At 50.2% G+C, this 27,079-nt stretch overlaps 2 protein-coding genes across 5 annotated transcripts; one reads left to right on the plus strand and one right to left on the minus strand.

The window, feature by feature from the left end:
- Nucleotides 1–1,266: 1,266 nt before the first annotated feature.
- On the plus strand, nucleotides 1,267–9,799 carry LOC117309160 (cytoplasmic tRNA 2-thiolation protein 1). 3 transcript variants are annotated; one of them, XM_073796667.1, is made up of 4 exons: nucleotides 1,332–1,346; nucleotides 1,445–1,726; nucleotides 2,743–3,286; nucleotides 4,728–9,799. In XM_073796667.1, the coding sequence occupies exons 3-4, from the start codon at nucleotides 2,779–2,781 to the stop codon at nucleotides 5,261–5,263; spliced, it is 1,044 nt and encodes a 347-aa protein (XP_073652768.1). In that variant the 5' UTR covers nucleotides 1,332–1,346; nucleotides 1,445–1,726; nucleotides 2,743–2,778; the 3' UTR covers nucleotides 5,264–9,799. The 3 variants fall into 3 exon arrangements, with proteins under 3 accessions (XP_073652769.1, XP_073652768.1, XP_033701505.1); XM_073796668.1 differs by lacking the exon at nucleotides 1,445–1,726 and having other exon boundaries at nucleotides 1,267–1,346; XM_033845614.2 differs by lacking the exon at nucleotides 1,332–1,346 and having other exon boundaries at nucleotides 1,366–1,726.
- A 1,306-nt stretch (nucleotides 9,800–11,105) lies between these two features.
- Nucleotides 11,106–26,142, minus strand: SIGLEC5 (sialic acid binding Ig like lectin 5). Of its 2 annotated transcripts, XM_033845574.2 has the most exons (9): nucleotides 26,032–26,141; nucleotides 25,574–25,954; nucleotides 25,072–25,350; nucleotides 24,752–24,799; nucleotides 23,794–24,048; nucleotides 23,427–23,711; nucleotides 23,103–23,202; nucleotides 22,178–22,259; nucleotides 11,106–11,621 (listed from the first exon to the last, which is right to left on the minus strand). In XM_033845574.2, exons 1-9 carry the CDS (start codon nucleotides 26,066–26,068, stop codon nucleotides 11,430–11,432), a joined length of 1,659 nt encoding a protein of 552 aa, XP_033701465.1. In that variant the 5' UTR covers nucleotides 26,069–26,141; the 3' UTR covers nucleotides 11,106–11,429. The 2 variants fall into 2 exon arrangements, with proteins under 2 accessions (XP_033701465.1, XP_073652744.1); XM_073796643.1 differs by lacking the exon at nucleotides 23,427–23,711 and having other exon boundaries at nucleotides 26,032–26,142.
- Nucleotides 26,143–27,079: the final 937 nt, after the last annotated feature.

Genomic DNA, 27,079 nt, shown 5'->3' on the forward strand with positions numbered 1-27,079 from the left:
GAGACTTTAATGGACGAATATTATAAAAGTTTATGGCTTGGTCAATAAACACTTTGCTGTTAACTCATTTATTTTCACACACACTCTGTGAGACAGGTACTATGATTATCACCCCCATTTTACAGACGAGGAACTTGAGATGGTGCAAGGGAAGTGCAGAGCACCGGTGTCTGGCACGTGCTAACTCCTTATTAAGTGCCCCCAGCCCCCATGCCCTGGTTAGCAGCACCTGTGATCTCTGGGCTCCTGCAGCCCCTGACATCTGGAACCTCCACATCAAACTGTGCCATCCTTATCTCCCCAACCAGGCCTGGGACACCTGTGTCCCAGAGAATAGGACCTGGCACACAGAAAGCCTCAGGAAATGATGAACAATGAGTGAACCCGATGACCAGGCTTCAACCAATAGGTCCAGACACCCAAATGTCCCCCATCACTACTCTCTCAAGAGCTTCACAGGAGTAGAGACAAAAGGATCTCAGAATATAACATGCAGGAGAGGCGGCAATTAGGGGGCTGAGGGCTTGGACCTGGGGATCAGGGCTCCGGTAGACTCTTGGGAAGGTGCTCCGTTTTTTGGTTTGGGGGGACTTGTTCCCCGGGGAACCCTCCGTCTTACGGGTCTCACCTGCCCTCCATCCCGAGCTCTGCCTTCAACTCCACCAGGCAGGAGGCGTGAGCACTGGCTCCTGACCCAGGTGCGCGCATGTCTGCTCACCGCCTTTATGCCCCGAACCCGCGTGGAGAACCGCAAACCACTACTTTTCGGCTCCGCGCAAGCATAACGCCCCCAGCCCGCACGACGGCGGTCCTCGGCCGGGGCGCACACCCGCTCTCACGTCAGTGGGGGCGCGCGCAAGAACCCAAACTGTATCCCCGATCCTTGGAACCGGTCCACCGCCCTCGCTACCTCTCCCTTTCGCACCCCTATCCCCTTCGTACCCCGCCCTGACGCCTCTCCACCCCCACCACAAACTCTACCATGCTCCCACAAGAGCAGAAAATCTAAAAAACATACATCTGTGGAATAAACCACAGCGCGCAGCGCAGCTCAGCACCCAAATCACACGCCTCACCAGCTCCTGCGCAGGCGCACTCGGAAATCGAACCGCACTGGCATGGAGCACTCTGGGAACCGTAGGCGGGAACGAAAGACACCACCGCGAGGATCGCCGGGAGTTGTAGGCCCAGCTTGTCCGAGAGCCGTAAGCGCTCCAGGCCGAACCGCCGCACGGGCACCTGGGAGTCATTCGCGGGTTGACCCAAAGCTTTCTGGGAGTCGTAGTTATCTTACCTGCTTCCGCGTTTTCTCTGAGCCTGGACCGTCCGGCGCGGGCTCTACTCAGGTGAGTGCCTCCTCCCGCGGCGGGTCGATCTCGGCCCTTGGTCGTGCTGCTGTGGAGGAGTTGATGGTCTCCATATTTCTCTCCCACGCATTCGGTAGGCATCCCTCGGGAGATGGCACTCCCCTCCGTGATCCCCCCAAAGCCGGTCTACCGCCGGCCCTCCACGCGGGAGTGCCCTAAGCCTCTGGTGTCCCTGCTGACCCGCTTTGGACTCTGCCGGCCGGGTCTGACTCCTTGTTCCCACCGCCCAAGCTGCGTGCGGTACGAGCGCACCCTCTTCTGTCCTGATTACAACTTTAGAGTGGTCAGGGCTGGCCTTCGGTGAGGGTCCGACGGCCGTGGAAGCCCAGAGGAGGCGCCAGACCCAGGCCAGAGTTCTGGTAAGACTTGCAGAGCAAAGGACCTCAAATCTTGCCATGCCCAAAAAAAATTCCAGATTCTTTGCCATAAACTTACTCCTCTTACAGTATTTCCCCAGTCTTCCCTAACCCCCACCACCTCTTTATTAAATGGTCCCCACTACCCTTACAAGTGCTCAAGTCAAAACAAAAGTTGGAGTTGTCATGAGTCGTCTGTTTCATCCACTGCCATCCCCCAAGACTTGGCAGAGTCCCATCTACTCCGTCTCCGGAAGCGATCCAAAATCTGACCACTTCTCTCCAATGCCACTGTCTCCACTCTGCTCCGAGCTACCACTGCCACTTACCTGGATCACTGAAGGAGCCTCCTCACCGGTCTGCCCACGTCTGTCCTTGCCACTCTCCACCCCTCTATTCACACGCAGCCCAAGGGATCCTGTTAAAATAGAAATTAGATCCTGTGACTATACAGCTTAAAACCATCCAACGGTTCCTGTTTCACTCAGAATAAAGTCCAAGCTCCTCACCCTGCCAATCTCCAAGCCCCCGACCCTCTCCAGTCTTGAACCACCAACACACCTTCCACCCAAAAGAACACAGACAGGACCTGCCCTTTCAGGTCCTTTGCATTTGGTATTAACTCTATCCGGAAAATTCTTACCACCTTGATCTAATGCCTAACTCCTTCTCTTCCTTCTGGTCTCAGCTCAGAGAGTAACCTATTTATATCTGAAAACTATTTTGGGTCGGCTCCTCCACTAGAACTTAGTGCCTGCAACCCTTCCTGTTTTACTCCCTGCTGTGTCCCCAGTGCCTAACCAATGTTGGGCACTTTGGAGGCACTGAGTGGATATTTGTTGAACAAATGAATGAAAGCTTAAACTGAGACTTGAAGGTGCCAGGCCTGCACAGCGCTGGGGGAAGACTGTTCCAGACAATGGGCTTACTCTGGGCATTATTTAGGCAGCCTGCCGGGAGGCAACGACCCCTTAATCCGGAATCCACGTGTAACCCGCCTCCCCTCTCCACCCATCCAGGAGAAGCCGACCCTCCCGTCTCGCCAGGACCCCGCGATGCCCGCCCCGCGGTGCGCCTCCTGCCACAAGGCGCGAGCCGCCCTCCGCCGTCCGCGCTCGGGCCAGGCGCTGTGCACCACCTGCTTCTGCGCCGCCTTCGAGGCCGAGGTGCTGCACACGGTGGTCGCGGGCCGCCTGCTGCCGCCCGGCGCCGTGGTGGCCGTGGGCGCCTCGGGCGGCAAGGACTCCACTGTGCTGGCGCACGTGCTGCGCGAGCTGGCCCCGCGCCTGGGCATCTCGCTGCACCTCGTGGCCGTGGACGAGGGCATCGGCGGCTACCGGGACGCGGCGCTGGCGGCCGTGCGGCGGCAAGCAGCACGCTGGGAGCTCCCGCTCACCGTCGTGGCCTACGCAGAGCTCTTCGGGGGCTGGACGATGGACGCCGTGGCCCGCAGCACGGCCGGCTCCGGCCGCAGCCGCTCCTGTTGCACCTTCTGCGGGGTGCTGCGACGCCGGGCGCTAGAGGAAGGGGCGCGCCGCGTGGGAGCCACGCACGTCGTGACGGGTGAGCGCAGGCGCGGCACAGAGGGGCGCGGTGGGAGGAACGGGCGCATGCGCGGGCGAGGGGCGGACGTTGTAAGCCCACTGAGGCGGATGCCCCAGAGGTCGTAAAGGAGACTGCGTATATCCTAATTGGAGACGCTAAAAAAGGAGGAGGGGCTGTGCATGCACACTGAAGGTTCATAGTGTGTGCGTGTCCTTAGGTTGGGCATGGTAAGCTTTGGAGTCACTGCCATCATCTTTGTACACACACGCTGGCAAATAGAGGGGTGGTAGGGTACTCTCTAGGGGCTAGGGCTGTGGTTCTCTGCGCTTATTTTTTTATGACATTGTGTCCCTTGTCACAAAAGGAGGGGTATGAAGGGGCATCTCCCATCAGAAGCATCTAGTCTGAACGCAACTGTGTCCTTTTCTCTATTCGCTTCTCCTCTTTGATAACACTTTCTCTGTACCAATCATGACTTAAACAAATAACTGCTGACCATTTATTGTGTGCCAGATGCAAGCTATATAGCCTAGAACAAACTACCTAACCTTGGTTTCCTCTTTTATATAACGGGGATATTAATACTATCTAGGACCTTGAGTTACTGGGAATTAGATGAATTATGGGAATTACGTATGACGCACTTAGACAAGACACTGAGAAACGGTAAACATATAAATGTTTGCCGTTATGATGATGCACAAGACAGTCTCTGCTCCTGTCCGTTTCTCACATATGTAATTATAACCTGATTATAATTATTTCCTGTGCCACTAAGGAAAGTGACACAGGAGGACCTAGTGAAGGGAGAAACATGGGGATTAAGGAAGTGTTTCCTGAGTGAGCGGAGACCTGAAGCCGAGTGGGTAACTAGGTGAAGGACAAAACGGGGGTGGGAGAGGTTCTGAGAAGAGGAAACAGCTTATGCAAAGGCCCTGAGGAGGGAAAGTATGGCCGACTTGAGAAGCCCTAAGGCCGGTGTTTTACTATAGACTCAAGTATAAGATGACAAGTTGCAGAATAAGCAGAGATTCAGCTTCAAATTTATGGTGACTGTTGTGTAACTATGCACTTACTTTCTCCCTGGTCCTTCTAAATACCATAATCTGCATTCCCAGAGGCACTTGTGTCAACAGCCCACTTGAGCATCTCCATCAAATGCCATTTTGATGTCTGTGCGGTCTGAAGTACACTTCACTAGACTGAAATTGTATCTGTAGCGTAAAGCAGTGTTACTCACTACCTGAAAGGGCACCGAGCACAGAGCCTGGTTTGCAATAAGAGGGGGGCAAATGAGGGCATCCCAAGTTGCTCCACGGGAGCCTGGTGTGTTCCCCTCTCCTTTCTCGCGGGGTTCACCCGCAGCCTCCCCCGGCCGCCCCACGGTACCGCGGGGTCTCCTCCCGCGGACCCGCCGGCCCCCGCGCCCCCTCCTCACCGGCTCGCGTCTCTCCCCCAGGACACAACGCCGACGACATGGCGGAGACGGTGCTCATGAACTTCCTGCGGGGCGACGCGGGCCGGCTGGCGCGCGGCGGGGGCCTGGGCTCTCCGGGCGAGGGGGGCGCCCTGCCGCGCTGCCGCCCGCTGCAGCTGGCCTCGCAGAAGGAGGTGGTGCTGTACGCGCACTTCCGCCGCCTGGACTACTTCTCCGAGGAGTGCGTGTACGCGCCCGAGGCCTTCCGCGGCCACGCGCGCGACCTGCTCAAGCTGCTGGAGGCGGCGCGGCCGTCGGCGGTGCTGGACCTCGTGCACTCGGCCGAGCGCCTGGCGCTGGCCCCGGCCGCGCGGCCCCCGCCCCCCGGCGCCTGCTCCCGCTGCGGGGCGCTGGCCAGCCGCGCGCTCTGCCAGGCCTGCGCCCTCCTGGAAGGCCTGAACCGCGGCCGGCCCCGCCTGGCCATCGGCAAGGGCCGCCGGGGGCTGGACGAGGAGGGGTCGCCGCGGGAGCCACAGCCGTCCGGACCCCCGACTTCGGAGCCCATCCCCGGCTTCTAGAGACTCCAGTTCTCCGCTGGGATCCGACGACGTGGGAGTGCGGGGCCGCCTGTAAATGACACTGTGAAGGAACCCGAGTTACCTTAGCCCGGGCTTCGGTGTAAGGTTGGGAAGGGGTCGGAACCCCTTACCTGTGGTCCTGCAGAAGCTGGGGCTCTGGGCTCCTGGGGCTGCGGAGGACTCCTGGGTGTCTGGGGGACCCCTGGGCCTCAGAGAGGAGAGAACTGTACAACTTTGCATTCCTGAGCGAGTGGGAATTAGGGGGCCGCTTGCCTGTACCTCTGTGGGGCTCTGAGCGTGCTCAGATAGTCCTGACCCTTCTTGAGCGCCTACTGTGTGCCTCATGTTTCATGTTTGCCTGCAGTGGGATAAGCAAAACCATGTAACGTGATGGGCACGTCAGTTACGGCAATCGTGATGCTTCTGTGTGAGCGCTGTGTACAGGGCAGGCCGTCTCATTTCATCCCCAGCTCGATCTCATTGGCTGTAGCCTTGTTACCGAGGCCAAGCTCGCTCTGCTCCCCGCACCACAGGCCAATAAATCGGAGAGGAAGTGTTGAGGCAAGGAATACGACTTTATTCGGGGTTTGGTTGCCAGTTTCTTTTACAGCACAGAGAGGGCGAGAAGATGAGGAAGTAAAGTAAAAAGGCCATACGTTTTGCAAATAACCCCTGGAATGGCCAGCCTCGGGGAGGGGATGTGTTAATTTCTTCTTTCTTGCAGCCATTCTCAGGTGGACAGGGTCCGGATGTTTCCCTGAACAAAGGCACTTTGGTTTAACATTCAGGCAGAGGGGCAGGGTTCCCCGAGGCAAGCCATTATGTATAGATAGTATCCTTTCAGTGAACAAAAGGGGCGGAAAGCAAAGGTTAAAGTAAAAGAAACAGATCCCACACGTAGTCAGGATTGACTCTTCCCTGTTACAGCCTGAGGCCAACTAGCCTGAGGTCACGTCGCTGGAGCCCCAACTAGGGGCTTACACCCAGGGCTGCCTAGGGCTCCTCAAGACAGTGGATTTAGTCCTTACCCCCAATCTCTGTGTGATGGGTGGGGAGCCGCTGGGTGAGCTCCCCAGACCTCAGAGTCTAGAGGCAAAGCTGGGTGAGCCTGGGTCAGTGACTTAACCTCTCTGGTCTTCCATTTCCTCCACTGAAAATGGAATCAAAGCCTCCTAGGGAAGCACTGTTGTGAGTATTTGGTAATGGTGTCCGACTTGGTTGTTCGTATTAAAGTTTGGCCACCAGGGGGCTCTGGGTTGCAGGGTTGCCTCCCTGCCAGCCCAGATAGGTGTGAGGCTCAGAAACTTCCTGCCTGACCCCTGGGGAGACTTGGTGTCCTCGGTCCCACCTCCGAGCTTTGCTGGGCTGGTCCCTTGTCAGGAGTGCCCTCCTTTCCCATCTTCTGGCTCACATCCTCCAGGGGCCTCCCAGAAGCCTCCCTGATTCCTCCCATCTAGGTGAGGATGTCTCCTTCCCAGAACCAGCAGCCATGAAGTGGATCTGAGTCCACCTGAGCATTTTGTGGTGGGGAAGGTGCAAGGACGCAGAGCTTCTGCATCTTCACGACCATAAGATGTGTGTTGGGGGGAGGGTGACTCAGAGACACCCCTTGCCAGTTGTTGGGTGCCCTACCCCGTCAGGATTCTCTTGTGCCCAGATTCCAGGGTCCCCAGGATATAGATGTCAGGTGTCTGGGTCAACACTGGCGCGGGATAGAGAGAACAGGAGCTCAGAAAAGTATGACACTGGGATGAACCTCACGCCATCTCCCAGTGTCCTGCTTGCCCCCATCCTGGCATCTCTGTTGCTCACAGAGCAGTCATAGGAGGAGGTTCTCAAAGAGATGGAAAAGGCCCAAGGTCCTTGATCGTCCCTTGCAGCTTTTGACCTGGTCTGTTTGTGGGCATAGGAGGGTCGTGGTCTATGTTGGCCCCTTCCATAAATCAGAAGATGTAGACTCTTTTAGAGTAAACCTAGAAATTTCAGGGTGAGAGAAGGTCAGAGCATGAAGAAGCACTTTGTCCTACACAGTGTCCCCAATCCTTATACCTGCAGCTCCTACCCTTTGTGCTTCTCCAAGTTGTACCCCAAAGTGGAGACCAAGGACCCTGCATAGAGTCACGTGTTGCAGACCACTTACCCTGCACACTCACAGCCAGGGAAGTGGCAGCAGCTTGGACTTGGATGGGGCAAGTCTGGGATGACTGACACCACCAGATCAGTTCCTTCTATCTGGAGATCAAGGGCAGCTTCAGAAGCAGCAGTCATCCAGAGACTCTTTCTGGACTGGACTGCCCCCACTCCTCCCTCTTTCAGGAGCTCCCCTTCTCCCCAGTGATGACCAGGGAAGTAAAGGCTGAGCTCTTCTCATCCCAGGTCTGATGATAACCTGTCAAGGTGGTTCCTTCCATCCAACTCTCCACTCATGTTGCCTCCCCCAAGTGTCCATCTCCATCCCCTTCAGAAAATGGATGGACTGTGGTCTCTCGCTGCTCTCCTCAAATTCTCTCAGAGCAGGGAAGTGTGGGGGGCACAGGACCTACCTGAAACAGAATCTTCTCAATCCTGGCTCTTAGCCCAGGCCTGATCACACAAGAAGCTTCAACAAGGGATGGCTGACCTCAAACTCATCTGCAAGGGGCTCCTTCTGGTCAGAGGCTGAAACAGAACTGGGGTGCTGGGTCCAGACCCAGAACTGGGCGTGATGTGCAGGTTTCTGGTGTCAATTTCAGTTCAGAAAGCCACTGGATTTGCATGTGGCTCTCAGTCCATTCCCAGGTTTCCCATGAGCCCTGCACTCACACCTGCAGAATGAGTTCTAACTTCTGTACAAGCCCTCCAGCCTCAGAAAGTCTGCCCTCTTTATGGTATCTATCAAAGCTTCCTCTCCTTACCACACTACTACTTTTTCCAGACCTTGCCTGGCTTCCTCTGCACTTCATGATAACTCTCTCCATGCTGTGTTCCACTGAGGCCACAAGATCCTTTCCCCAATCTGAAAATTTACCGTTCATGGAGAATAAGGAAAACTTAGAATTTATTTCTGTGACCCATCAGCTAAACCAGACTTCTGATTCCTTTATTTGAGCTGAATCAGGACGTGGCAGAGCACCAGGCTTAGAAAATGATCATAAACCACGTTCTCCGTCATCCAGATTTCCATGACAGTATGAGAAAGAGATTGAAAACAAGAACAAACTAGCAACCTACTGGAAAGTGAGGGGAGAAAGAGGAGGAATCTGACACAGGGAAGATTTTCTGCAGGGGGTGAGGGTAGAGTCAGCCCCGAGGGGCAAAGAACTGTGAGAAATGCATTGTGTCTCTGAAGCTAAGTCCCCTCTTCCCTAGGATGAGGAGGTTTTCAGGGGAGACTGAGGAGTTGGCTGTCCCCTGATGAGCACCTCTGTCCTGAGGGACAGAATGTCACCACTCCCATTCCTCCAGCCCTCTTTCCTCTGCAATTGAGACAGGTCAGGGATCTGCCCCCAGGGGGCACTCCAACCACCCTGCCAGACCCCGGGGAGGTCCTAGCTGAACGGTTGACGCTGTCCATGGTTCTGGATCATAGCTGGTCACTGAGTTCAGGAAAACCCCAACTCCGTCAAGGACCCCAGTCCACAGACACAAGGTCCTGAGCCTCAGGCCAGCAGGGCACCTAAGTCGGAGGGGCTTCGGAAGGCTTTCTTTTTTAATTAATGTTGTCATAGTATCTAATTTTGTCTGCTTTTACATTTGACCTTCTCTATCCTTATAATTTAGATGCATATATTGTAAAGAGCATATACTTGGAATAAGAATCCAAGCTGACTCTCTGTTTTTAAAAGAAGCATTTATCCAGTATAGTCAATGTAGGTACCCCACGTTACATTTTATCTTCTATATGTGCCACCAATTTCACATTATTTTATCTCTCCATTCTTGTCTTCTTTTGATTTACTACGTTTTTATAGGATACTTTTAAAGACTTCTAGTTTGTAAGTCATACATTCTGATTCTATTCTTGTCGTCATTACCATAAAATTCCTGCATGCATAATTAACCTACTAAAGTAAATGAAAACCTCTATCTCCTCCTGGATAATCTGCAGATATTAGGAAATGTAAAGTCCACTTACCTCCCCCCACCCCCAGCTTTGGACTTAGCTGTTGTTATTGTCAGGAAATCTTTTTAAGTTTTTGGTCGCACCCCACAGCATGTGGGATCTTAGTTCCCTGACCAGGGATTGAACCCATGCCCCCTGCATTGGCAGGCAGAGTCTTAACCACTGGACCTCTGGGGAAATCCCTACTGTCAGGAATTTTTAAACTATCTTCTATGGTTATTCTACCGGTAGAGAACCTCTCATGTATTTGTTCTAAATTGTACTGCTTCCTCATTTTTGAATTATCTTTACAGAGTATAGGTTATAAAATTATATTTCAAGACAGTATTTGCTTTCTTCTGCTCTCCTTGTTGCTACTTGATAAGTCAGTCAAACTGCTCTTCTTTGGAACGTAATTGGTCTTTTTTATATATAAATTTATTTATTTTATTTAATTTATTTGGCTGCGTTGGGTCTTCGTTGCTGCACGCGGGCTTTCTCTAGTTGCGACGAGCGGGGTCTACTCTTTGTTGTGGTGAGCGGGCTTCTCATTGTGGTGGCTTCTCTTGTTGCAGAGCACAGGCTCTAGGCGCACAGGCTTCAGTAGTTGTGGCATGCGGGCTCAGTAGTTGTGGCTCTTGGGCTCTAGAGCACAGGCTAAGTAGTTGTGGCGCACAGGCTTAGTTGCTCCGCAGCATGTGGGATCTTCCAAGACCAGGGATCGAACCTGTGTCCCCTGCATTGGTGGGTGGATTCTTAACCACTGTGCTACCAGGGAAGTCCCCGTGAAGGACTTTAAATGCTGGGACAGATGCTTGCAATGTACTAAGACCAGGAAGCCACAAACAGGTTTGTGCAGGAGAGGAAGGGTCAGCCCTCTGGCTGTTGGGAAGATCCCTTTAGGGTCCATAAATGAGATAGGGAAGGGACTGGAGGTCAGGAGATGGAAATGTGCTGCAAGAATTGACAGATAAAAGTGAGGCAAGGGGCTTCCCTCGCGGCGCAGTGGTCCACCTGCCGATGCAGGGGACACGGGTTCGTGCCCCGGTCCGGGAAGATCCCACATGCCGCGGAGCGGCTGGGCCTGTGAGTCATGGCTGCTGAGCCTGCGTGTCCGGAGCCTGTGCTCCTCAACGGTAGAGGCCACAACAGTGAGAGGCCCGCGTACCGCAAAAAGAAAAGAAAAAAAAAGTGAGGCAAGGAGATAAAGATTATGAACCGAATGTCAGGCTGAGGGGCTGATCTTTCCCTGGGGAGGCTTTGAAGAGTTCTGGGAAGGAGAATGACATCAACAAGTTGCCACCCTGTCCTCTGTGCCTGGTGTAAAAAATGAATAAAACGAAGCCTCAGTTTAATAGAGTCAGGAGACCAGAGGGAGACCTCTCACGGCCTGTGATGAGTAGAGCCCAACAGGAAGAAGAAAGACGGCTCTTCTTTCCTGGCAAGGACTCTGCCAATGAAAAGCCAGGGACTCTGTTTGCTCTAGCCCCCAACTTCCTTTGCCCCTCTATAAAAGCGGTCTCCTTCCCTTGCTGTGTCAGAACTTGTACATGGCTCATAACGGTTGCAGACCCCAAGTTGCCATGCTCAGCTAATGCCGGATAAACCCATGTTTGCTGGAGAAATGTCTGGCCGTCTATTTTTTGCAGGTCAACACTAGTCACCCCCAGCCTCAGGAGAACTTGCCAGGAGGACCTTTCTCTTCAAGGAAGAGAAACCAGCAGACACTAAGCGCACGCCACATGACGGGACCTCTGTTGGTTGATTTTTATGTGTTCTCTCTTTAATTCTCACACAGCTTTGAGGTAAGACACATGATCTCTGATTTACAGACGGAAAACTGAGACACAGAGATAAAGTGAATTGCTTGCTAACGATGCCTCAGGAAGTGCTGGAACCAGCATTTGATTGAGCCCAAGTCTCTAATCCTATCACCTGTCTTCCTTCTGCTCTACCTGGGGACACTCATACAGTAGTTAATGCTAATACTGCCACAAAGGCTTCACCAACTAGTCCCTGACTTCTCCTTTTCCCCACAGAGGCTGTGATTGCTCCAGCCAGGACCAAGCTCTGGGCGAGTCCTCATTAGCTTGTGTTGATCTCTGAGTACTCGGTGGTGCTGGTGGCCTCCTGGTCCAAAGGCTCGCGAGACTTCATCCCGCGAAAGCTGAGGGAGGCGTAACGGAGCTCCTGCTGCTCCCCTGAAGGCGGGGCATCCTCTGCAGGGGACGACGTCTGGTCTGGGGGGCCGTCTGGCCAGGGCTTTTGCCTGGAACCCTGAGTAAAGGGGAGAAAAGGGAGTCAGAGAAGGAGTAAGGCAGGCACTTTCCCCTCCAAGGGAAAGTCGGCCTGAAGGGACATTTATTCATTCATCTTCTCATTCCACACGTGTTTCCTATGAACTCAAATATTCACTCATTCATTTACAGTTTTGTAATACTAAGACTGATTAGGCCATATCAAGGGCTTACGAATCATATTTAACCTTCACAGAAAGCCCCAGTATGAATGATACTCTCATTATCCCCATTTTACAGGTAGGAAAACTGAGGTGGGGAGAGGTAAAGTAACTTGCCCAAGGTCACTCATATAGTAAATGGCAGAGCCAGGACTCAAACCCAGGTCTGCTGTGTTACTGACAGTGTCTCCCGTGCCAAGTCCTGGGCGAGAGGCCAGGTGGACTGTGTGAGAAAACAGACATGGACCCTGACCTCAGGCAGCTTAGTCTGCTAGAAGCACTGGATTAGAGACAAGGAAACAAAGCAAATTTCTAACTTCGTGGTGTACCGTGAGATAGCTTATGCAGAAACCAGAAAAGAGATGGCAATTCTGGTTTCCCTGGTGGTGCAGTGGTTAAGAATCCACCTGCCAATACAAGGGACATGGGTTCAAGCCCTGGTCCAGGGAGATCCCACATGCCATGGAGCAACTAAGCCCCTGTGCCACAAGTACTGAGCCTGCGCTCTAGAGCCTGCGAAACACAACTACTGAGCCCGGGTGCCGTAACTACTGAGCCCACGTGCCACAACTACTGAAGCCTGCATGCCTAGAGCCTGTGCTCTGCAACAAGAGAAGCCACTGCAATGAGAAGCCCACACACTGCAATGAAGAGTAGCCCCTGCTCTCCACAACTAGAGAAAGCCTGCACGCAGCAACGAAGACCCAACACAGCCATAAATAAATAAATAAATAATTTTTAAAAAGAGATGGCAATTCCGGATCCTGGGCCTGGGCTCCATAAAACAGAAATGAAAATAAGGCAGGACCCAAGTCTCCCAGCAAAGATGGTACCCAGACACTGGGAAGCCATTCCCTTTTCTCTCTCAAGTCTGCCCACACCCCTACATCATCATGCTATAGAAGAGAGTGTTGAAAGCAACATTAACCTTCAAAAGTAGCTCAGAAAGAAAAAAAAAAAAACGAGTTCCAGGTTAGGAACAAATGGTTTTATGACCTCAGCAAAAAAACAGAATATCCAGACAGAGCTGCCCATATTAGACATGAGCAAGGTAAAATGAAATGACAAAGCAGCTAGGTGTATTGACGCTACTGCAGCCAAAGAGGGAGAAATAAGGATGTGCGTCCATTAATAATAGCCTTACCATGTATTAAGAAGGGATTAAATTGGTCATCATAAGGCAACATGCAGCTCAGATGAATAAACAGGAGAAAGTGATATGTGCATTCTTTCATTCAATACCTCTTTGCCGAGTGCTGGCTATGAGTTAGGTGCCATTCTTGCAAATGAGGACATAAGAGGAACTGAAACAGCCCAAAATACCTGCCTTCATGCAGTTCCTTATTAGAGGGGGGAATAGTAACATTAGGTAACAGTTGTAAGCAATTTCCCCATGACCTAGGCACATTTCTAAGCATTTCTTGTAACAACCCAATGAAACAGTTACCGCCATATCCACAGTCTTATTTCCAGAAGAGAAAATAAAGAAACAGAGAGGTTAACTAACTTGTCCAAGGTCACACAGCTTGGAAGTGGTTGGATCGAGGACTTGAACACAGGAAGTTGAACTCCAGGGACTATGAAGCTCATCGCTTTACTATTCTGCCCACAGTATGAAAGTTACAGAAAGGTTGAGAGTAAAATAATGGGGAAAACAAAGCTCTCTGTCACAGTTCTGTCAAGATAGTGAATTCACACATGCCACTGGCTCTATTCACCAAGATCCAGCAAAGAAGAACTACAGATAGAACTACAGGATGACAAAATTTTATAAATCAATTAGTCGATTGCTTGATAATCAATTGATCACACTGAAGTCCCTAGGGGGAAGTAAAGGCTAATGTGAACAAATGGGGTCGGGGAGGCGATGTGCTGCAGCCCAGGGCTGGGGAATCTGCCTTGTTGATAAGAGGATGTTTCCCCTCAAGTGTGCTTGAATTCTGCTCCTTTCTCTCTTCTACTCTTGCCTTGGGACAATCATTGCCTGCAGAATTCAGACAGCGTTGGACAGGACGGTGATATGCAGGTGGCCAGAGGTAAGTGCTGCATCAGCACCGTAGCTTCCCTGGAGTGAAGAGACGGAGAGCAGAGATGGAGCCTCACTGGCCTCTGCGATTCTTGTCATCATTTTCTCCTTTCCAAACTCCAGAGTCCAGTGGATCAAAATCCACGAAGAGTCCCTGCCCAAAGCTCCTTCTCTCTGAGGGTCAGAAGGCAAAGGGGCGACTTAAGCTGCTTTCTTGGGGGGACAGGAAGTGGGAATGATGGGCAGTGGTTTTGGTGCCTGGGGGAGCTCCACCCTGGGGCTGGTCCCCGTTGCTCCTTTGAGCCGACACAGACTATCATCTGCCTTTCACCTTCACCCAATCAATACTCCAGACTGAGTAACTAACATCCCCAGGGGAATATGCCCTCCCAGCTCACAGGACTGGACACCCGTGGAGTGTAAATGTCCCGGAAGGAAAACAAGCCAACGGAACCTGGGAACTTCCTGTACCTCCAAAGCACAAGTATTAGAACACTTCGATCAAGCGTTTAAACTAAGCACGCTAAATGCACTAAGAGAAGTGAGTGATGATATTACCATCGTGAAAGTGAGAATAAGAAATTAGGTACATCAGTCAATAACTCTGCAATATCTTTGTATGGTGACATATCGTAACTAGACATCATGGTGATCATTTTGAAACATACAGAAATAGCGAATCACTGTGTTGTGTAACAGGAACCAACATAGTGTTGTAGGTCAATCATACTTCAATAATGAGCAAACAAGAAAACTCATAGAAAAAGAGATCCGATTTGTGGTGATCAGAGGCGGGAGACTGGGGGAGGGGGAATTAGATGACGGTGGTCAAAAGGTACAAACTTCCAGTTATAAGATACATAAGTACTAGAAATGTACAACAGGATAATTATAATTAACACTGCTCTATGTTACATACGAAAGTTATTAAGTGAGTAAATCCTGAGTTCTCATCACAAGGAAAAAATTTTCTATCTATATGAGATGATGGATGTTTGCTAAACGTACTGTGCTAATCATTTCATGATATATGTAAGTCAAATCATTATTCTGTACACCTTAAACTTATACAGTGCTGTATGTCAAATATATCTCCAAACTGCGAGGAAAAAAAGGAAATTATATACATCAGAAATTATGCACATAAAATGTAAAACAAGAAGTCATGTAATCACGTAAATTATGTGAAAAGGAAATGTGTATGCAGTTCTGTAAAAAGTGGAAATATTATGTCTGAAAAATAGAATAGGAAGAACCCAATGGCGGAATGAAGAATAGAATGAATAGAATTGAAGACACGTCAGTGAGCTGGAAGGGCCTTTGACGTCTCCCCTAGAAGGAAGTAGGGAAGGATGAAGCACACAACATATGAAAAGAATAGTTGGGACTTCCCTGGTGGTCCAGTAGGTAAGACCCCGCACTCCCAATTCAGGGGGCCAGGGTTCAGTCCCTCTTCGGGGAACTAGATCCCGCATGCATGCTGCAACTAGAGCCTGGCACAGCCAAAATAAATAAATATTTTTTAAAAAAAGAAAAGAAAAGTTACAATAGATAGAGGACAGAAATAGAAGATCTCAGCTCAGATTATAATAGTCCCCAAATGATATGCTTTTTTTTTTTGGCCACGCCACACGGCATGTGGGATCTTAGTTCCCCAACCAGGGATCCAACCCTCCACCCCTGCATTGGAAGCATGGAGTCTTAACCACTGGACCGCCAGGGAAATCCCAACAGTCCCCAAATGAGATAAAAAGGAAATTAAAAGAAGAAGAAATATTTGGACAAAAATAGTGGAGATAAAATTGCCAGAATTAAAGAAAAAATGAACCACTTCAGCTCAAAGGACCCCACAGACACAAGAAAAAAGACAAGGAAAAGCCAACATCCAAATAGAGTATTCTTAAAAATATCAAAACCAAGGAGAAACGTATAAACCTTTCCAGGGAGAATGAGTGGATTACCTACCAATGTGCGAGCCCTAAGATTTCTAACAGCGATACTGGGTACAAGAAACAATGAATAAAGTGTTCAAAGCATTGAAGCGAAATCACCTTGATCCTGGAATCAATATCCTGCCAAATGACATTCAACTGTAGGGGCATAAAAATATTTTCAGACACAAGTCTTAATACAGGAAAACCCAAATGAGAACATGTTGGGAGGAAGAATTCAAATAAAAAGAATTCAAATAAAAATAACAAAACTAAGAAGCCACACGAAAGAAATATAGGATACAAAGGTGCTCAAACACCTCAGTAAAATGTGTACCTGTATATATTTTTTTAAGAAGACCAGAGAACGGAAAAATGTTAAGTGTGTTCATAATTACCCAGAATGAAAACTGGAGATCTAGAAAAAGAACCAACATTACAGTAGAAGGTGGACAGAGCGGAAACCAATAGATATGAAAGCACTCGAGTTCTTTCTGTTAGGTGTAAGACAGAGATATTAAATGTTTAAATAAGAAAGGAGAAAATGAAATATTGAAAAAAAAGGGAACCAAACAGAAGGGAAAGGTAAAATGGTACAAAGAAATCCACATGTATCAATAACCACAATAAATCCAAAAAGAGTGAACTCAACAGGGGATGTGAAATTGGAGTTTTTAAAACCTGGTTATATACTATTTAAAAGAATCACTGCCAAAGCATAAGTAAAATGTTGGAAGGGGGTGGGGAGAGGAAAGGATGGAGAAATATTATCCTTTCTAACTGACCAATGACAAATTGGTGTATCTGTTTTAAGATCTAACCAAATAGACTTTAAAACAAAAAGTATCAGTAGGCACAAAGACAATCACTACATGTGATTAAATGTGATAAAATGTTCAATTCACTAAGATACAATACTTCTAAAATATACAGTTTTAATTTAAAAATACATCAATTATAAGAAATACATTTGCTAGAACTCCAGGGAAAAATTGACAAGTAAACTATCATAACATAAGATTTCAAATATTGACAGGTCAGGAAGACCTATTAGGAAAGATTTGTATTTGAACAATACAGTTAACACACTGGCCTACTGATCTTACCTGGAATTTATGAAATAGGAAATATTTTTTTTTCTGAAGCATATAGGAAATATTTACGAACATTCATCACATACCAGGCCACAGATCAAGTCTCAACAAATTTAAAAAATAGGTATCATGAAAACCATGCACTCTGAGAAAAAACTCAATGTATTTAGAATTTAAGGATGGAAAGACGTTTTAAAATCCCCATACATTTGGGGTTTTTTTTAAATCCCCAATAATTTAAGATTCCAAAAAGAAATCACAATAGGGTTTTAGCAATATTTAGAACTGAATGATATTAACACATTTCAAAATGTGTGGAATGAAATTAAAGTCATATTCTGAGAGAAATTTATCCAAAAATACTTTTATAATGAAAGAAATGTGCTATATATTAATAAGCTAAGTATCCAGCTTAAAAACATAGTGAAAGAGGGCTTCCCTGGTGGCGCAGTGGTTGAGAGTCCGCCTGCCGATGCAGGGGACACGGGTTCGTGCCCCGGTCCGGGAAGATCCCACATGCCGCGGAGCGGCTGGGCCCGTGAGCCATGGCCGCTGAGCCTGCGCTCCGCAACGGGAGAGGCCACAACGGTGAGAGGCCCGCGTACCGCAAAAAAAAAAAAAAAAAAAAAGTAAAAGGAGCAGCTCTGTGTGGACAAATGGTGGGGAAATGAAAAGAAATTGACTACTGTACAAACAACCTGCCCACAATCTGAAGTGTCACACGGACTTCCATTACCACACGAGGCAGTCTTGGTGCGCTCACTTCCCCACCATTTATTCAGGGGAGTGAGTCATTTGTTGAAATCTGAAACCTCTCAGAAGAAAAATACACCCGCAGGGGTTGCAGGAGGCTAGGCGTTTCTTCTTCAGTACCTGAAGCCCGAAAGGACCAGCTGATTCTTGAAGGAAACGACATTACATGTGCATCAAACTCAGCTGCTTTGATTCAAACTCAGCTGCTTTGATTCAGCAAGCCACGACCGTTAAAAACAAGAATATTACAAATTTTTCAGATGGTATCTTTATCTCTGAAAAGGAATGGTTCAGCAGGCTTATGGATAAGATCTAAGAATTTTCCAGCTACCAATGCAACACGATTCTAAATGGCACCCAAGACCAATTTGTGATTTTTTTAAATTAATTAATTAATTTATTTTTGGCTATGTTGGGTCTTCGTTTCTGTGCGAGGGCTTTCTCTAGTTGCGGCGAGCGGGGGCCACTCTTCATCACTGTGCGCGGGCCTCTCACTGTCGCGGCCTCTCTTGTCGCGGAGCACAGGCTCCAGACGCGCAGGCTCAGTGGTTGTGGCTCACGGGCCCAGTTTCTCCGCGGCATGTGGGATCTTCCCAGACCAGGGCTCGAACCCGTGTCCCCTGCATCGGCAGGCAGATTCTCAACCACTGCGCCACCAGGGAAGCCCCTGTGATTTTTTTTTAATTACAAAAACCACCTCATATGTTTTGAAAAAACTTTTTTTTTCATTCTGCATACCAGCAATGAGCAATCAGAAAATGCACTTTAAAAAAGATAGCATCGGCCTCTTGCCTTCCAAGATGGCCCACACTCTATGGAGTGTGTATCTCCCTGAATAAACCTTCTTTCGCTTTGTCTTGCTCTTGAATCCTTGCCTGCGCAAAGCCAAGAACCCACACTGGGCGGCCATCCCAGGGACGCAGACATGACTTGGGATGTGACCATCCTCTCGCACCCCACTCTCTTTCCTGCAACATCTTTCCTGGCACCCAATGCGGGGCCTCCAAGGCCATAATCTCGATCCGCCTACTGGGCTATGGCTCCCCTCTGAAGGGTGGCTGGGACTTACCCTGAGCCACGTAGATTCAAGTAGTCCGTTAAGGGGCAGCTGACGTCGCCTGCAGGGTCTGCCAGGGACCAGTTCTCTGGCCGTGAAGAAGCGCACTGAGGCCAAGGCTTTTCCCCCTCAGTCTTTCTCATTCTCCTATTGCTCTATCTCTTCGGACTTGAAAAGATCCACGCAGACGACCACCAAACATCCAAATTAAGACTGCGCGGCAAGTAATTGACAACCTGGTTGGGTCTAAAGAACTCCTGCCAGGGGTTTTATCTGGTGGCGCAGTGGTTGAGAACCCGCCTGCCGATGCAGGGGACACGGGTTCGAGCCCTGGTCTGGGAGGATCCCACATGCCACGGAGCAACTAGGCCCGTGAGCCACAACTACTGAGCCTGCGTGTCTGGAGCCTGTGCTCCGCAACAGGAGAGGCCGCGACAGTGAGAGCCCCGCGCACCGCGATGAAGAGTGGCCCCCGCGTGCCGCAACTAGAGAAAGCCCTCGCAGAGAAACCGAAGACCCAGCACGGCCAAATATAAAAAAATAAAATAAGAGGGAAGAGATATGGGAACATATGTATATGTATAACTGATTCACTTTGTTATAAAGCAGAAACTAACACCATTGTAAAGCAATTATACCCCAATAAAGATGTTTAAAAAAATAAATAAATAATAAAATAAAATAAAAAAGATAGCATTTACAATAGTAACAATAACTAGTATTTAGGAAGAAAAATAGAAAAAGATGACCAAGACCTGTGTGAAGGAATTGTCTCTCTTTCTTGAAAACATTTTTTAAAAGACTTAAATGAATAGAGATATCCGTTTTTCGTGGGTTAGAAGACTTAAATTCAAAAACAAGTACACTCCTCCTGAATTGATCTATGGGTTCAATGTAATTCCAGTCAAAACTCCAACAGGAGTACTTTTTTTGGAACTTGACAAACTGACTCTAACATTTAAATAGAACAACAAAGGGCCAAGGATAGGCAAGACAACTTCTGAAAAAGATTCAGGAGAAGGTTTTGCTCTGTTAGATACCAGGACTTATGTTTGAGTTTATAGATGCTGTTGACTGTAGACACAGTTCTGACTCAGGGACTATAAAATTGACGATTGGAATAGAAGAGGCCACAGATAGAGGCCCGCCCACGTATGGAATTTTGATGTATGGCAGATCAGTAGGGGAGGGAGCGAAGGACTATTCTATAAATGAAGAAAGGACATATATAGATCAACACTGCACACCACACACAAACCTCAACTCCCGGTAGATGAAGTGTTTAAATGTCAACAGGAAAACAAAACTTTTCATAGAAACTATACTTGAATATCCTTCTAATCTTAAGATGGGGAAGAGTTTCTTAAATGAGACCCAAAAGGCACTCAATAGAAAAGAGAAGACTGGTAAATATGGTTATATTGCAATTCAGAACTTACCATAATCAGAGGTCACCTTTAAAAAAAGTGAAGATAAGCTACTCACTGGGAGAAGATATTTACCATGTATATAACCAGAAAGAAAAAAAAAACAGTATAAAAATGTATAAAGAACTCCAACAAATTTAATAAGAAAAAGTCCAACATCCAGTAGGGGAATGGGCCATAGATGGGACCTGGCATTTTATAGAGAACATGTTCATATGCCACTGAAGACATAGAGAGACTTTTGTTTTCATTGGTAACCAAGGAAATGCAAACCAACACCATAGTGAGATGGTGAGATGACAAAAAAAAAAAAAATTGAGAAAACCACGTGTTGGAGAGATTGTAGATCAACAGAATCTGATAAGCACCGATGGGAGTATAAATGAATGCAGTTGCTTTGGAAAACCATTTGTCATGATCTTGTAAATATGAACTTTACATGCACTATGACCTAGTAATTAAATTCTTAAGTAATGCTAAAGAAAAACTCTCACATGTGAACACAGTGAGACACGAATAAGAATGTTCGTAAGAGCAACACCTGGAAACAACTCAAATGTCCATCAATACAAGCTTAGATAATAGACATAATAATAAAATGAATTATTATACAATGGAGAACTGCAACTTTATGTAAAAATAGGAATGACTCTTTGTGACCTAATGTTGCATCTACAAAGCGAGTCCAAGAAGAGTATGCGGAACGTGAAGCCCTTTGTAGGTTCAGAAGCCATTAAACTAAACAGTGTACATTTTGGGTAAACATATATGTGATAACACCAGCAACAAAAGATTCAGAGCAGGGCTACCCTGGTGGCGCAGTGGTTAAGAACTGCCTGCCAATGCAGGGGACACGGGTTCGAGCTCTGGTCCGGGAAGATCCCACATGCCGCGGAGCAACTAAGCCCGTGTGCCACAACTACTGAAGCCCGCGCACCCAGAGCCCGTTCTCAGCAACAAGAGAAGCCACTGCAATGAGAAGCCCGCGCAGCGCAACGAAGAGTAGCCCCCGCTCGCCACAACTAGAGAAAGCCCGCGTGCATCAACGAAGACCCAACGCGGCCAAAAATAATAAATAAATTAAATAAATAAATTTAAAAAAAAAGAGATTCAGAGCAGTGGTTACTGAGGATGGATCAGGGAGCAACATGGGTAGATAAAAGTCATCATCAATGTTTGAAGTCTTAGGTTGGACGGGAGGTTTACATTTGCTTATCATATTATGAAAAACAAAGCGAACACTGCATGTTCCAGTGATAATAGCTCGGTCACGAGCAAAGTATTTTGGATAACTCCACTTAGGGCAACGCGAACCCAATTTTAAAAAAGAGAAGGGGGGTCATGCTGGACAGGGACAGTGAGAGAAAATTACAACCCCCGCCCTCTCAAGGACTTTACAAATACGATGAGAGGGTGGAGACAGGTAAATATAGTGATGTTGTGTGATGTGACCCTCAGTACAGGGGTGGACACAGAGCTCTGGGGATATAGAGAAGGGAGGGATGGGCATTGACAGGGAGGGAGAGGACAAAGGTTTCCCAGAGTAAGAGATGTTGATATTGGAGCTAGAAGGAGGAGGCGAGGTGGTCTGGTCGAAATGAGGAAGGAAGGGCATTGCAGGTAGAAGGAACTGTACATTCAAAGGCTCTGAGTCATCAGCTGATAGATTGCTATGGAGACAGTGAGAAGGCCAGTGTAGCTGGACCCCAGGGCAGGACCAGTGGCTGGAGCGGCCATCAGGGGAGACCTCAGGAAGGACTTCGTATATCAGACCAAGGATTAGGACTCGATTCTCTAAGCAATGGTAGCAAACAACAGCTTTGAAACTCCAGAAGGGCTGGAAAGTACTGGTTTGGGGGAGATGGTTCTGGAAGGCTGTATCTGGCAAAGAGGTGAGGTTGGCTCAGTGGTCAGCAGAGGGCCATTGCGTCTGGGGGATGAAGGGGAAGAACAGAAGGGGAGTCAATGCCCAGGAGTCCGCCCGGGGGGCCAGGGAGGAGCAGGAAATACTGAGGAACTCAGTCTGGACCCAGCCAGTGGATACGCCCAGGGCTCCCACTGCAGGAGAAGACGCCCACATCACTCACCCAGGCGATGGTACCCATGACGGGGTCTTCACCATCCACACCCTCTGGTCTCCTGGCTGCCTGCTTTCTGCGGGCTTTCACTCTAGGAGAAGAAACCAGTGGAAGAGAAGAGAAGAAACTGCAGAAGGCCGGCTCGGGCAAAGGCAAGCAGGCTGCCCCCACTCCCTGGTAAGACAACTCAGGCATCCGGACCCTGGAACTGGACTCGGAGGCCTTCCTGACGGGCAAGTGAGTGCTTCATCCTCCTGGATGACCAGGACCTTGGCCAAGACTGAATTTCCATCCCTAAAGACCCCGCTTACACATGAAAACTTGTACGTGAATGTTATTATTATTGGCAAATGATAGCCAAAAAGTGGAAACAACCCAAATGTCCATCAGTGGATGAGCGGATGGGTAGAAACGTGCTCCATTCATACCAGGGAACATTATTTGGAAATAAAAAGGAACAAAGTACGGACACATGCCACAACGTGCACGAACCTTGAAATCATCGTGCTAAGCAAAAGGAGTCAGTCACAAGGGACCACATATTTTATGATTCCACAATGTCCGGAATAGACAACTCTAGAGGGACTCAGATTCGTGGTTGTCTAGGGCAGGGCACGGATCAGATGGGACGACAAGGGGTGTGCGTTTCCTTTTGGTTTCATTTAATGGGCTAATGAAAAAGTTCTATCAAAATCATGGTGATGGACACACAACTCTGAATAGACTGAAAGCCAATAAATTGTACACCTTAAACGTATGGGAATTCTATCTCACGAAGGCTGTTACCTATTCCCCCCCAACCCCGCAAAAAAAAAAAAAAGACCCCCTCTGGATCTAGTCTACTCAGCTCTGCCTTTCTGGGGTTAAATGACCGTTCTCTGGACTGCCTACCACACACACACCCCTGTACACCTCCCCAAGAACACAGGCTTACATGCAAAAGAAGATAACACACAAACACAGTGACAGCAGGGCCATGGCACCGGCACCTGCAAGGGCCCCACGAACCACTCCGGTCAGGGATGCCGGTTTCCCTGCAGAGGAGAGGGCTGTGAGATGAGCTCACTCCTAAGATTCAGTCTCTTGCCTTCCCACCTCCTTGCAGAACTTGCTGGAGAACCCCTTCAGGTCTGAGATGGGGCACCCTGTCCTAGCAACCACCTTCTGTCCAGGCCCCAGCCCCTCTCCCTCCAAGCATCATCTTCTAGGACCTTAACTCCTTTCCCCCTAAGCCTCTGCCCTCAACAGGCCCCCTGACCTGGCAGCAGCAGGACAGTGGCGCTCTGGGCCCCGTGGACGTTCTGGGCCTCGCAGCTGAGTCTGAGGCCAGAGCTGAGCCCCTCGCGGAGGCTCAGGGAGCTGTTGACCCAGGGCCCAGCCGAGCTGGAGGTGACCTTGAAGGAGGCGTTGCTGAAATTCCCCTCCAGCAGCCCCTCCCCCAGCCGCCAGCGCAGGGAGGGGGCCGGCTGGGCTCGGGAGGAACAGTCGCAGTGCAGACCCTCCTCCTCCTGGGAGCAGGAGGGTCCCAGCAGCTGCGGGGGGTCTGTACAGAGGGAGGAAAGTCAGCGGTGCCCCTCCCCTCACCTGGGCCCAGGTGTCCTGCCCCCAGGGGTCCCCGCACTCACAGACCACCGAGAGGCTCAGAGACGTATTCTGGGAGCCCAGAGGGTTCTGAGCTCGGCAGGTGAATTCTCTTTCTGCAGCGCCTAAGCCTGGCAGCTCCAGGATCTTGGTGCTGGAGATGCGGGTGGCGTTCAGGGCTGGGGACGTCCGGAACCAGCTCAGCTGTGCAGGGGGGTTGCTGTCAGCCACACAGAGCAGCTGCAGAGCCTGGCTCTCCGAGATGAGAAGGGATGAGCTGTTTTGTAGAGCCTTGAGGGCTTTGGGGGAAAGTGCAGCGAGAGCTGGGGGAGGCTGAGGTCTCATCCCTCCTGCCTTCCCAGGATCTAGTTGGCCTCTCCCCCTCCTCCCCTGGCCAGCTAGCTTGCTTCGGTGTGGGATCCAAGGCTGGACCCTCACACCCTAAGGAGGTTGACACAACGTGTCTGGGCCTCGTATCTTCAGGGGAGGCTCAGTGTCTCAATGGGACGTGCCTGGGCTGTTTGGTGGAAAGAGCACAGAGAGCCTCAAGCCTTGGGAAACTGATTCAGTGAAGGCACCAGGAAATGGGACGCAGGCGGTTCTGTGCAGGAAAACCACAGAGCACAACCATGGTGAAGCGAAATGGGCTTTGAGCAGAGTGTGTGAGTGCGTATGTGTGTGGTGCGTGTGTGGGTGTGGCCTGTATGTGTGTGTCCATGCGTGTGTGGGTGCATGTGCGTGTGTGCATTTCCGTATGCGTCTGTGTGGAGATGTGGCTGTGGGTACGTGTGTACGTGCATGTATATATGTATGTGTATGTGTGTGTATATGTGTATTGAATCTGTGTGTGGACTAGCCCCTGGGAGGCGGGGGAGAGAGGGTGGTGACTTTTATCCTTGCTCTTCCCATATGTGACGCATTCAAGCCCTAATCCCACCCTCTCTGCTTGGAGGTGGTCCCAGGAGCTGGACCCAGCCCCGGAGAAGAGAGGTCCTTTCCTACCTGTGACATTTCTGAAGCAGAGGTTGATACTGAGGTTCCACGGAGCATCTAGGATGGAAAGATGTGGCCTTGCTTCAGAGCTGAGCAGTGGGATGGAAACTGACCCAGCACCCAAGGAAGGAAACCAGGAAGGGGACATGGCTGTCCTCATGGCCTCTCCCCACCTCGGCTCCCAAGGCGCAGATCCATAAAAGAGTGAGCTGGCCCTCATTCTATCCCTGCCCTCTACACACACACACACACACACACACACGCACACGCACACGCACACACACACACAGCCGACTGCCCTCAGGGACCCAGCCCCCCTCCAAACTCACATGACACGTTGAGTCGGATGGTTCTCTCCATGGTCACTTGATCTCCTTGGAGTTCCACTCGACAGGTGAGGTTGGTGCCGTGGTCCTGGGGCCTCGGGGTGAAGGTGAGCACCGAGGAGTGGAGGGTCTCTGGGTCCATGGCATCAAGGGCATCCCCCGCCCAGGAGAATGAGAAAACTCTTCCCCCATCACAGACTAGTGACAGGTGGCAAATCAGGTTTGTGGGGCGGCCGGACTCCAGAGCCTCCAGAAAATGGATGTCAGGTTTCTCTGTTGGGGCTGACGAGAAGAGAGGGAGATGCCTGGGCCCCAGGGGGGTGGGGGCCCAGAATGTGACCCTGAGAGGGACCAGTGCTTCAGAGCCACAGCTCACCCCAGGTCCTGTGTCTCTTCTGAACCCCTAAACCCCAAGACCTGGAGCAGGGAGTGGTCCTGTGTCCTGTTCCTGTTCTAATACGGGAGTTTCCACGTCCCAGGGTCCTCTCCTGGGCCCCTGCCATACCTGTCACCTGCAAATTCAGCTTCTTATCTCTGTAGCTGTATTTCCTATCACCTCTCTCCACTTGGAAGAAGTAGACTCCTGTGTCGCTCATCCTGGCATCTCTGATGTTCAGGGAGCAGTTCTCTTCCCTGTGGTCCCGGAGGAGGTGGAATCGGCCCCGGGTCTCTGGCTTCACTTGTCTACCTGGGTTGTCTGTGGCCACAGGATCACTGCGGTGTATGTCGTCCCCTTCCCGGAACCAATAGATGAAGGGTTCTCCATAGAAGTACCACGAACTCCAAGGGTAGGAAAAAGAGCAGGGCACGTAGACACCCAGGCACGCCTGCACCGTCACTGATTCCTGCACTAGGAGCCGGTACCCCCGGTCCTCCTGCAGGGACCCTGGGGGACACAGAGGCTCCGCTGAAGCTCCAGCCCCTCCCCCACCCTTGCCGCCCCTCCTCCCTCGGCCCACTCACCCCCCCAAAGCAGGGGCAGCAGCAGCAGGGGCACCATGTCCGCGTCCGCCAGCGCAGAGCCCGGGTCCAAGTGCCTCACTCAGGGAAGGAAGCGCCGCGAATGTGGGGAGCGACCAAGGAAGCCCCAACAGGAAGCCAGTGGGTGACAGCGACGGCCTTGGCCAAGCAGAGGGGGAACTTGGACGCCACAGGCCACAGGAGGGGGCAGGTCTCTCCCATTTGCAGCTGCAGACTGCGAGCTACTGAAATGTGAGGCTTGTCTAGGCACCCAAGGCCCCACAGCTGTAGCCCTTCCACTGTTGTCTACATGGGGAAGAGAGCATCACCTGTCCAGCTCCCTGGGGATCAGGGCCTCTGGGAGGTCAAAGAGCAAATTCATTATCACATGTTGAAGGGAGCCCAGGCTGAGGGTCCAGGTGATGGAGGCCTGCCCCCAAGTCAGGAGAAAGGTAAGTTCTCAGCAACAAGCATGTCAGTTGGACATGACTCGGTCCACAGTGGTCACAGAGCTGTGGTCGCCACCAGTGACCCTGGAGCCTCCTGACCCCATGAGTTAGGTCCCCGTTCCCATCACTGTCCTCGTCCCAGGCAGCCTCAGACTCTGGTCCTGGTGTTGATGCCCAAAGCAGACCGAGCACAGGGTGTTTCGAATGTGGGAGTTGAAGGCAAGGAGTGCCCGGGTTGGAACCCAGACACCTGCCTACCTACCAACTCACCTGCCACCTGTTCAACTTTACCAAAGTTACTTAGCCTCTCTGTGCCTCAGTTTGCTCATCGGAAAAACAGAGACACTAGCAGAAATGCTGTGTGAGGATTAGATGAGTTCATATGTGTCAAGCGCTTAGGGCACAGCCTGGCACTGATACTCGCTCATTCAACTAAGGCTTTGAGGACACCTGCTGTGTGCCATGCCCCCATGCAGGGGCTATGTAGGGGCTGGAGATATAACACAGGATAAGCTCCTAGGGTGGAAAAGGTGAGTCAAAAATCTGAGTGGGGAGACTAACATTTAATAAGAAAATTAAGATACACAGTCTCAGGGCTTCCC

This window comes from Tursiops truncatus, chromosome 19 (genome assembly GCF_011762595.2).
Source record: "Tursiops truncatus isolate mTurTru1 chromosome 19, mTurTru1.mat.Y, whole genome shotgun sequence".
In the NCBI taxonomy this organism is placed as follows: domain Eukaryota; kingdom Metazoa; phylum Chordata; class Mammalia; order Artiodactyla; family Delphinidae; genus Tursiops; species Tursiops truncatus.

Coding starts and splice junctions, on each gene's coding strand:
- SIGLEC5 (XM_033845574.2), bottom strand. CDS start 26,068: ATGGTGCCCCTGCTGCTGCTGCCCCTGCTTTGGGGGG. Junction 24,049..24,751: donor CTGCTTCAGAAATGTCACAG/GTAGGAAAGGAC, acceptor TTTCCCCCAAAG/CCCTCAAGGCTCTACAAAAC. Junction 22,260..23,102: donor TGTGTTATCTTCTTTTGCAT/GTAAGCCTGTGT, acceptor TTCTTCTCCTAG/AGTGAAAGCCCGCAGAAAGC.
- LOC117309160 (XM_073796668.1), top strand. CDS start 2,779: ATGCCCGCCCCGCGGTGCGCCTCCTGCCACAAGGCGCGAGCCGCCCTC. Junction 3,287..4,727: donor AGCCACGCACGTCGTGACGG/GTGAGCGCAGGC, acceptor TCTCTCCCCCAG/GACACAACGCCGACGACATG.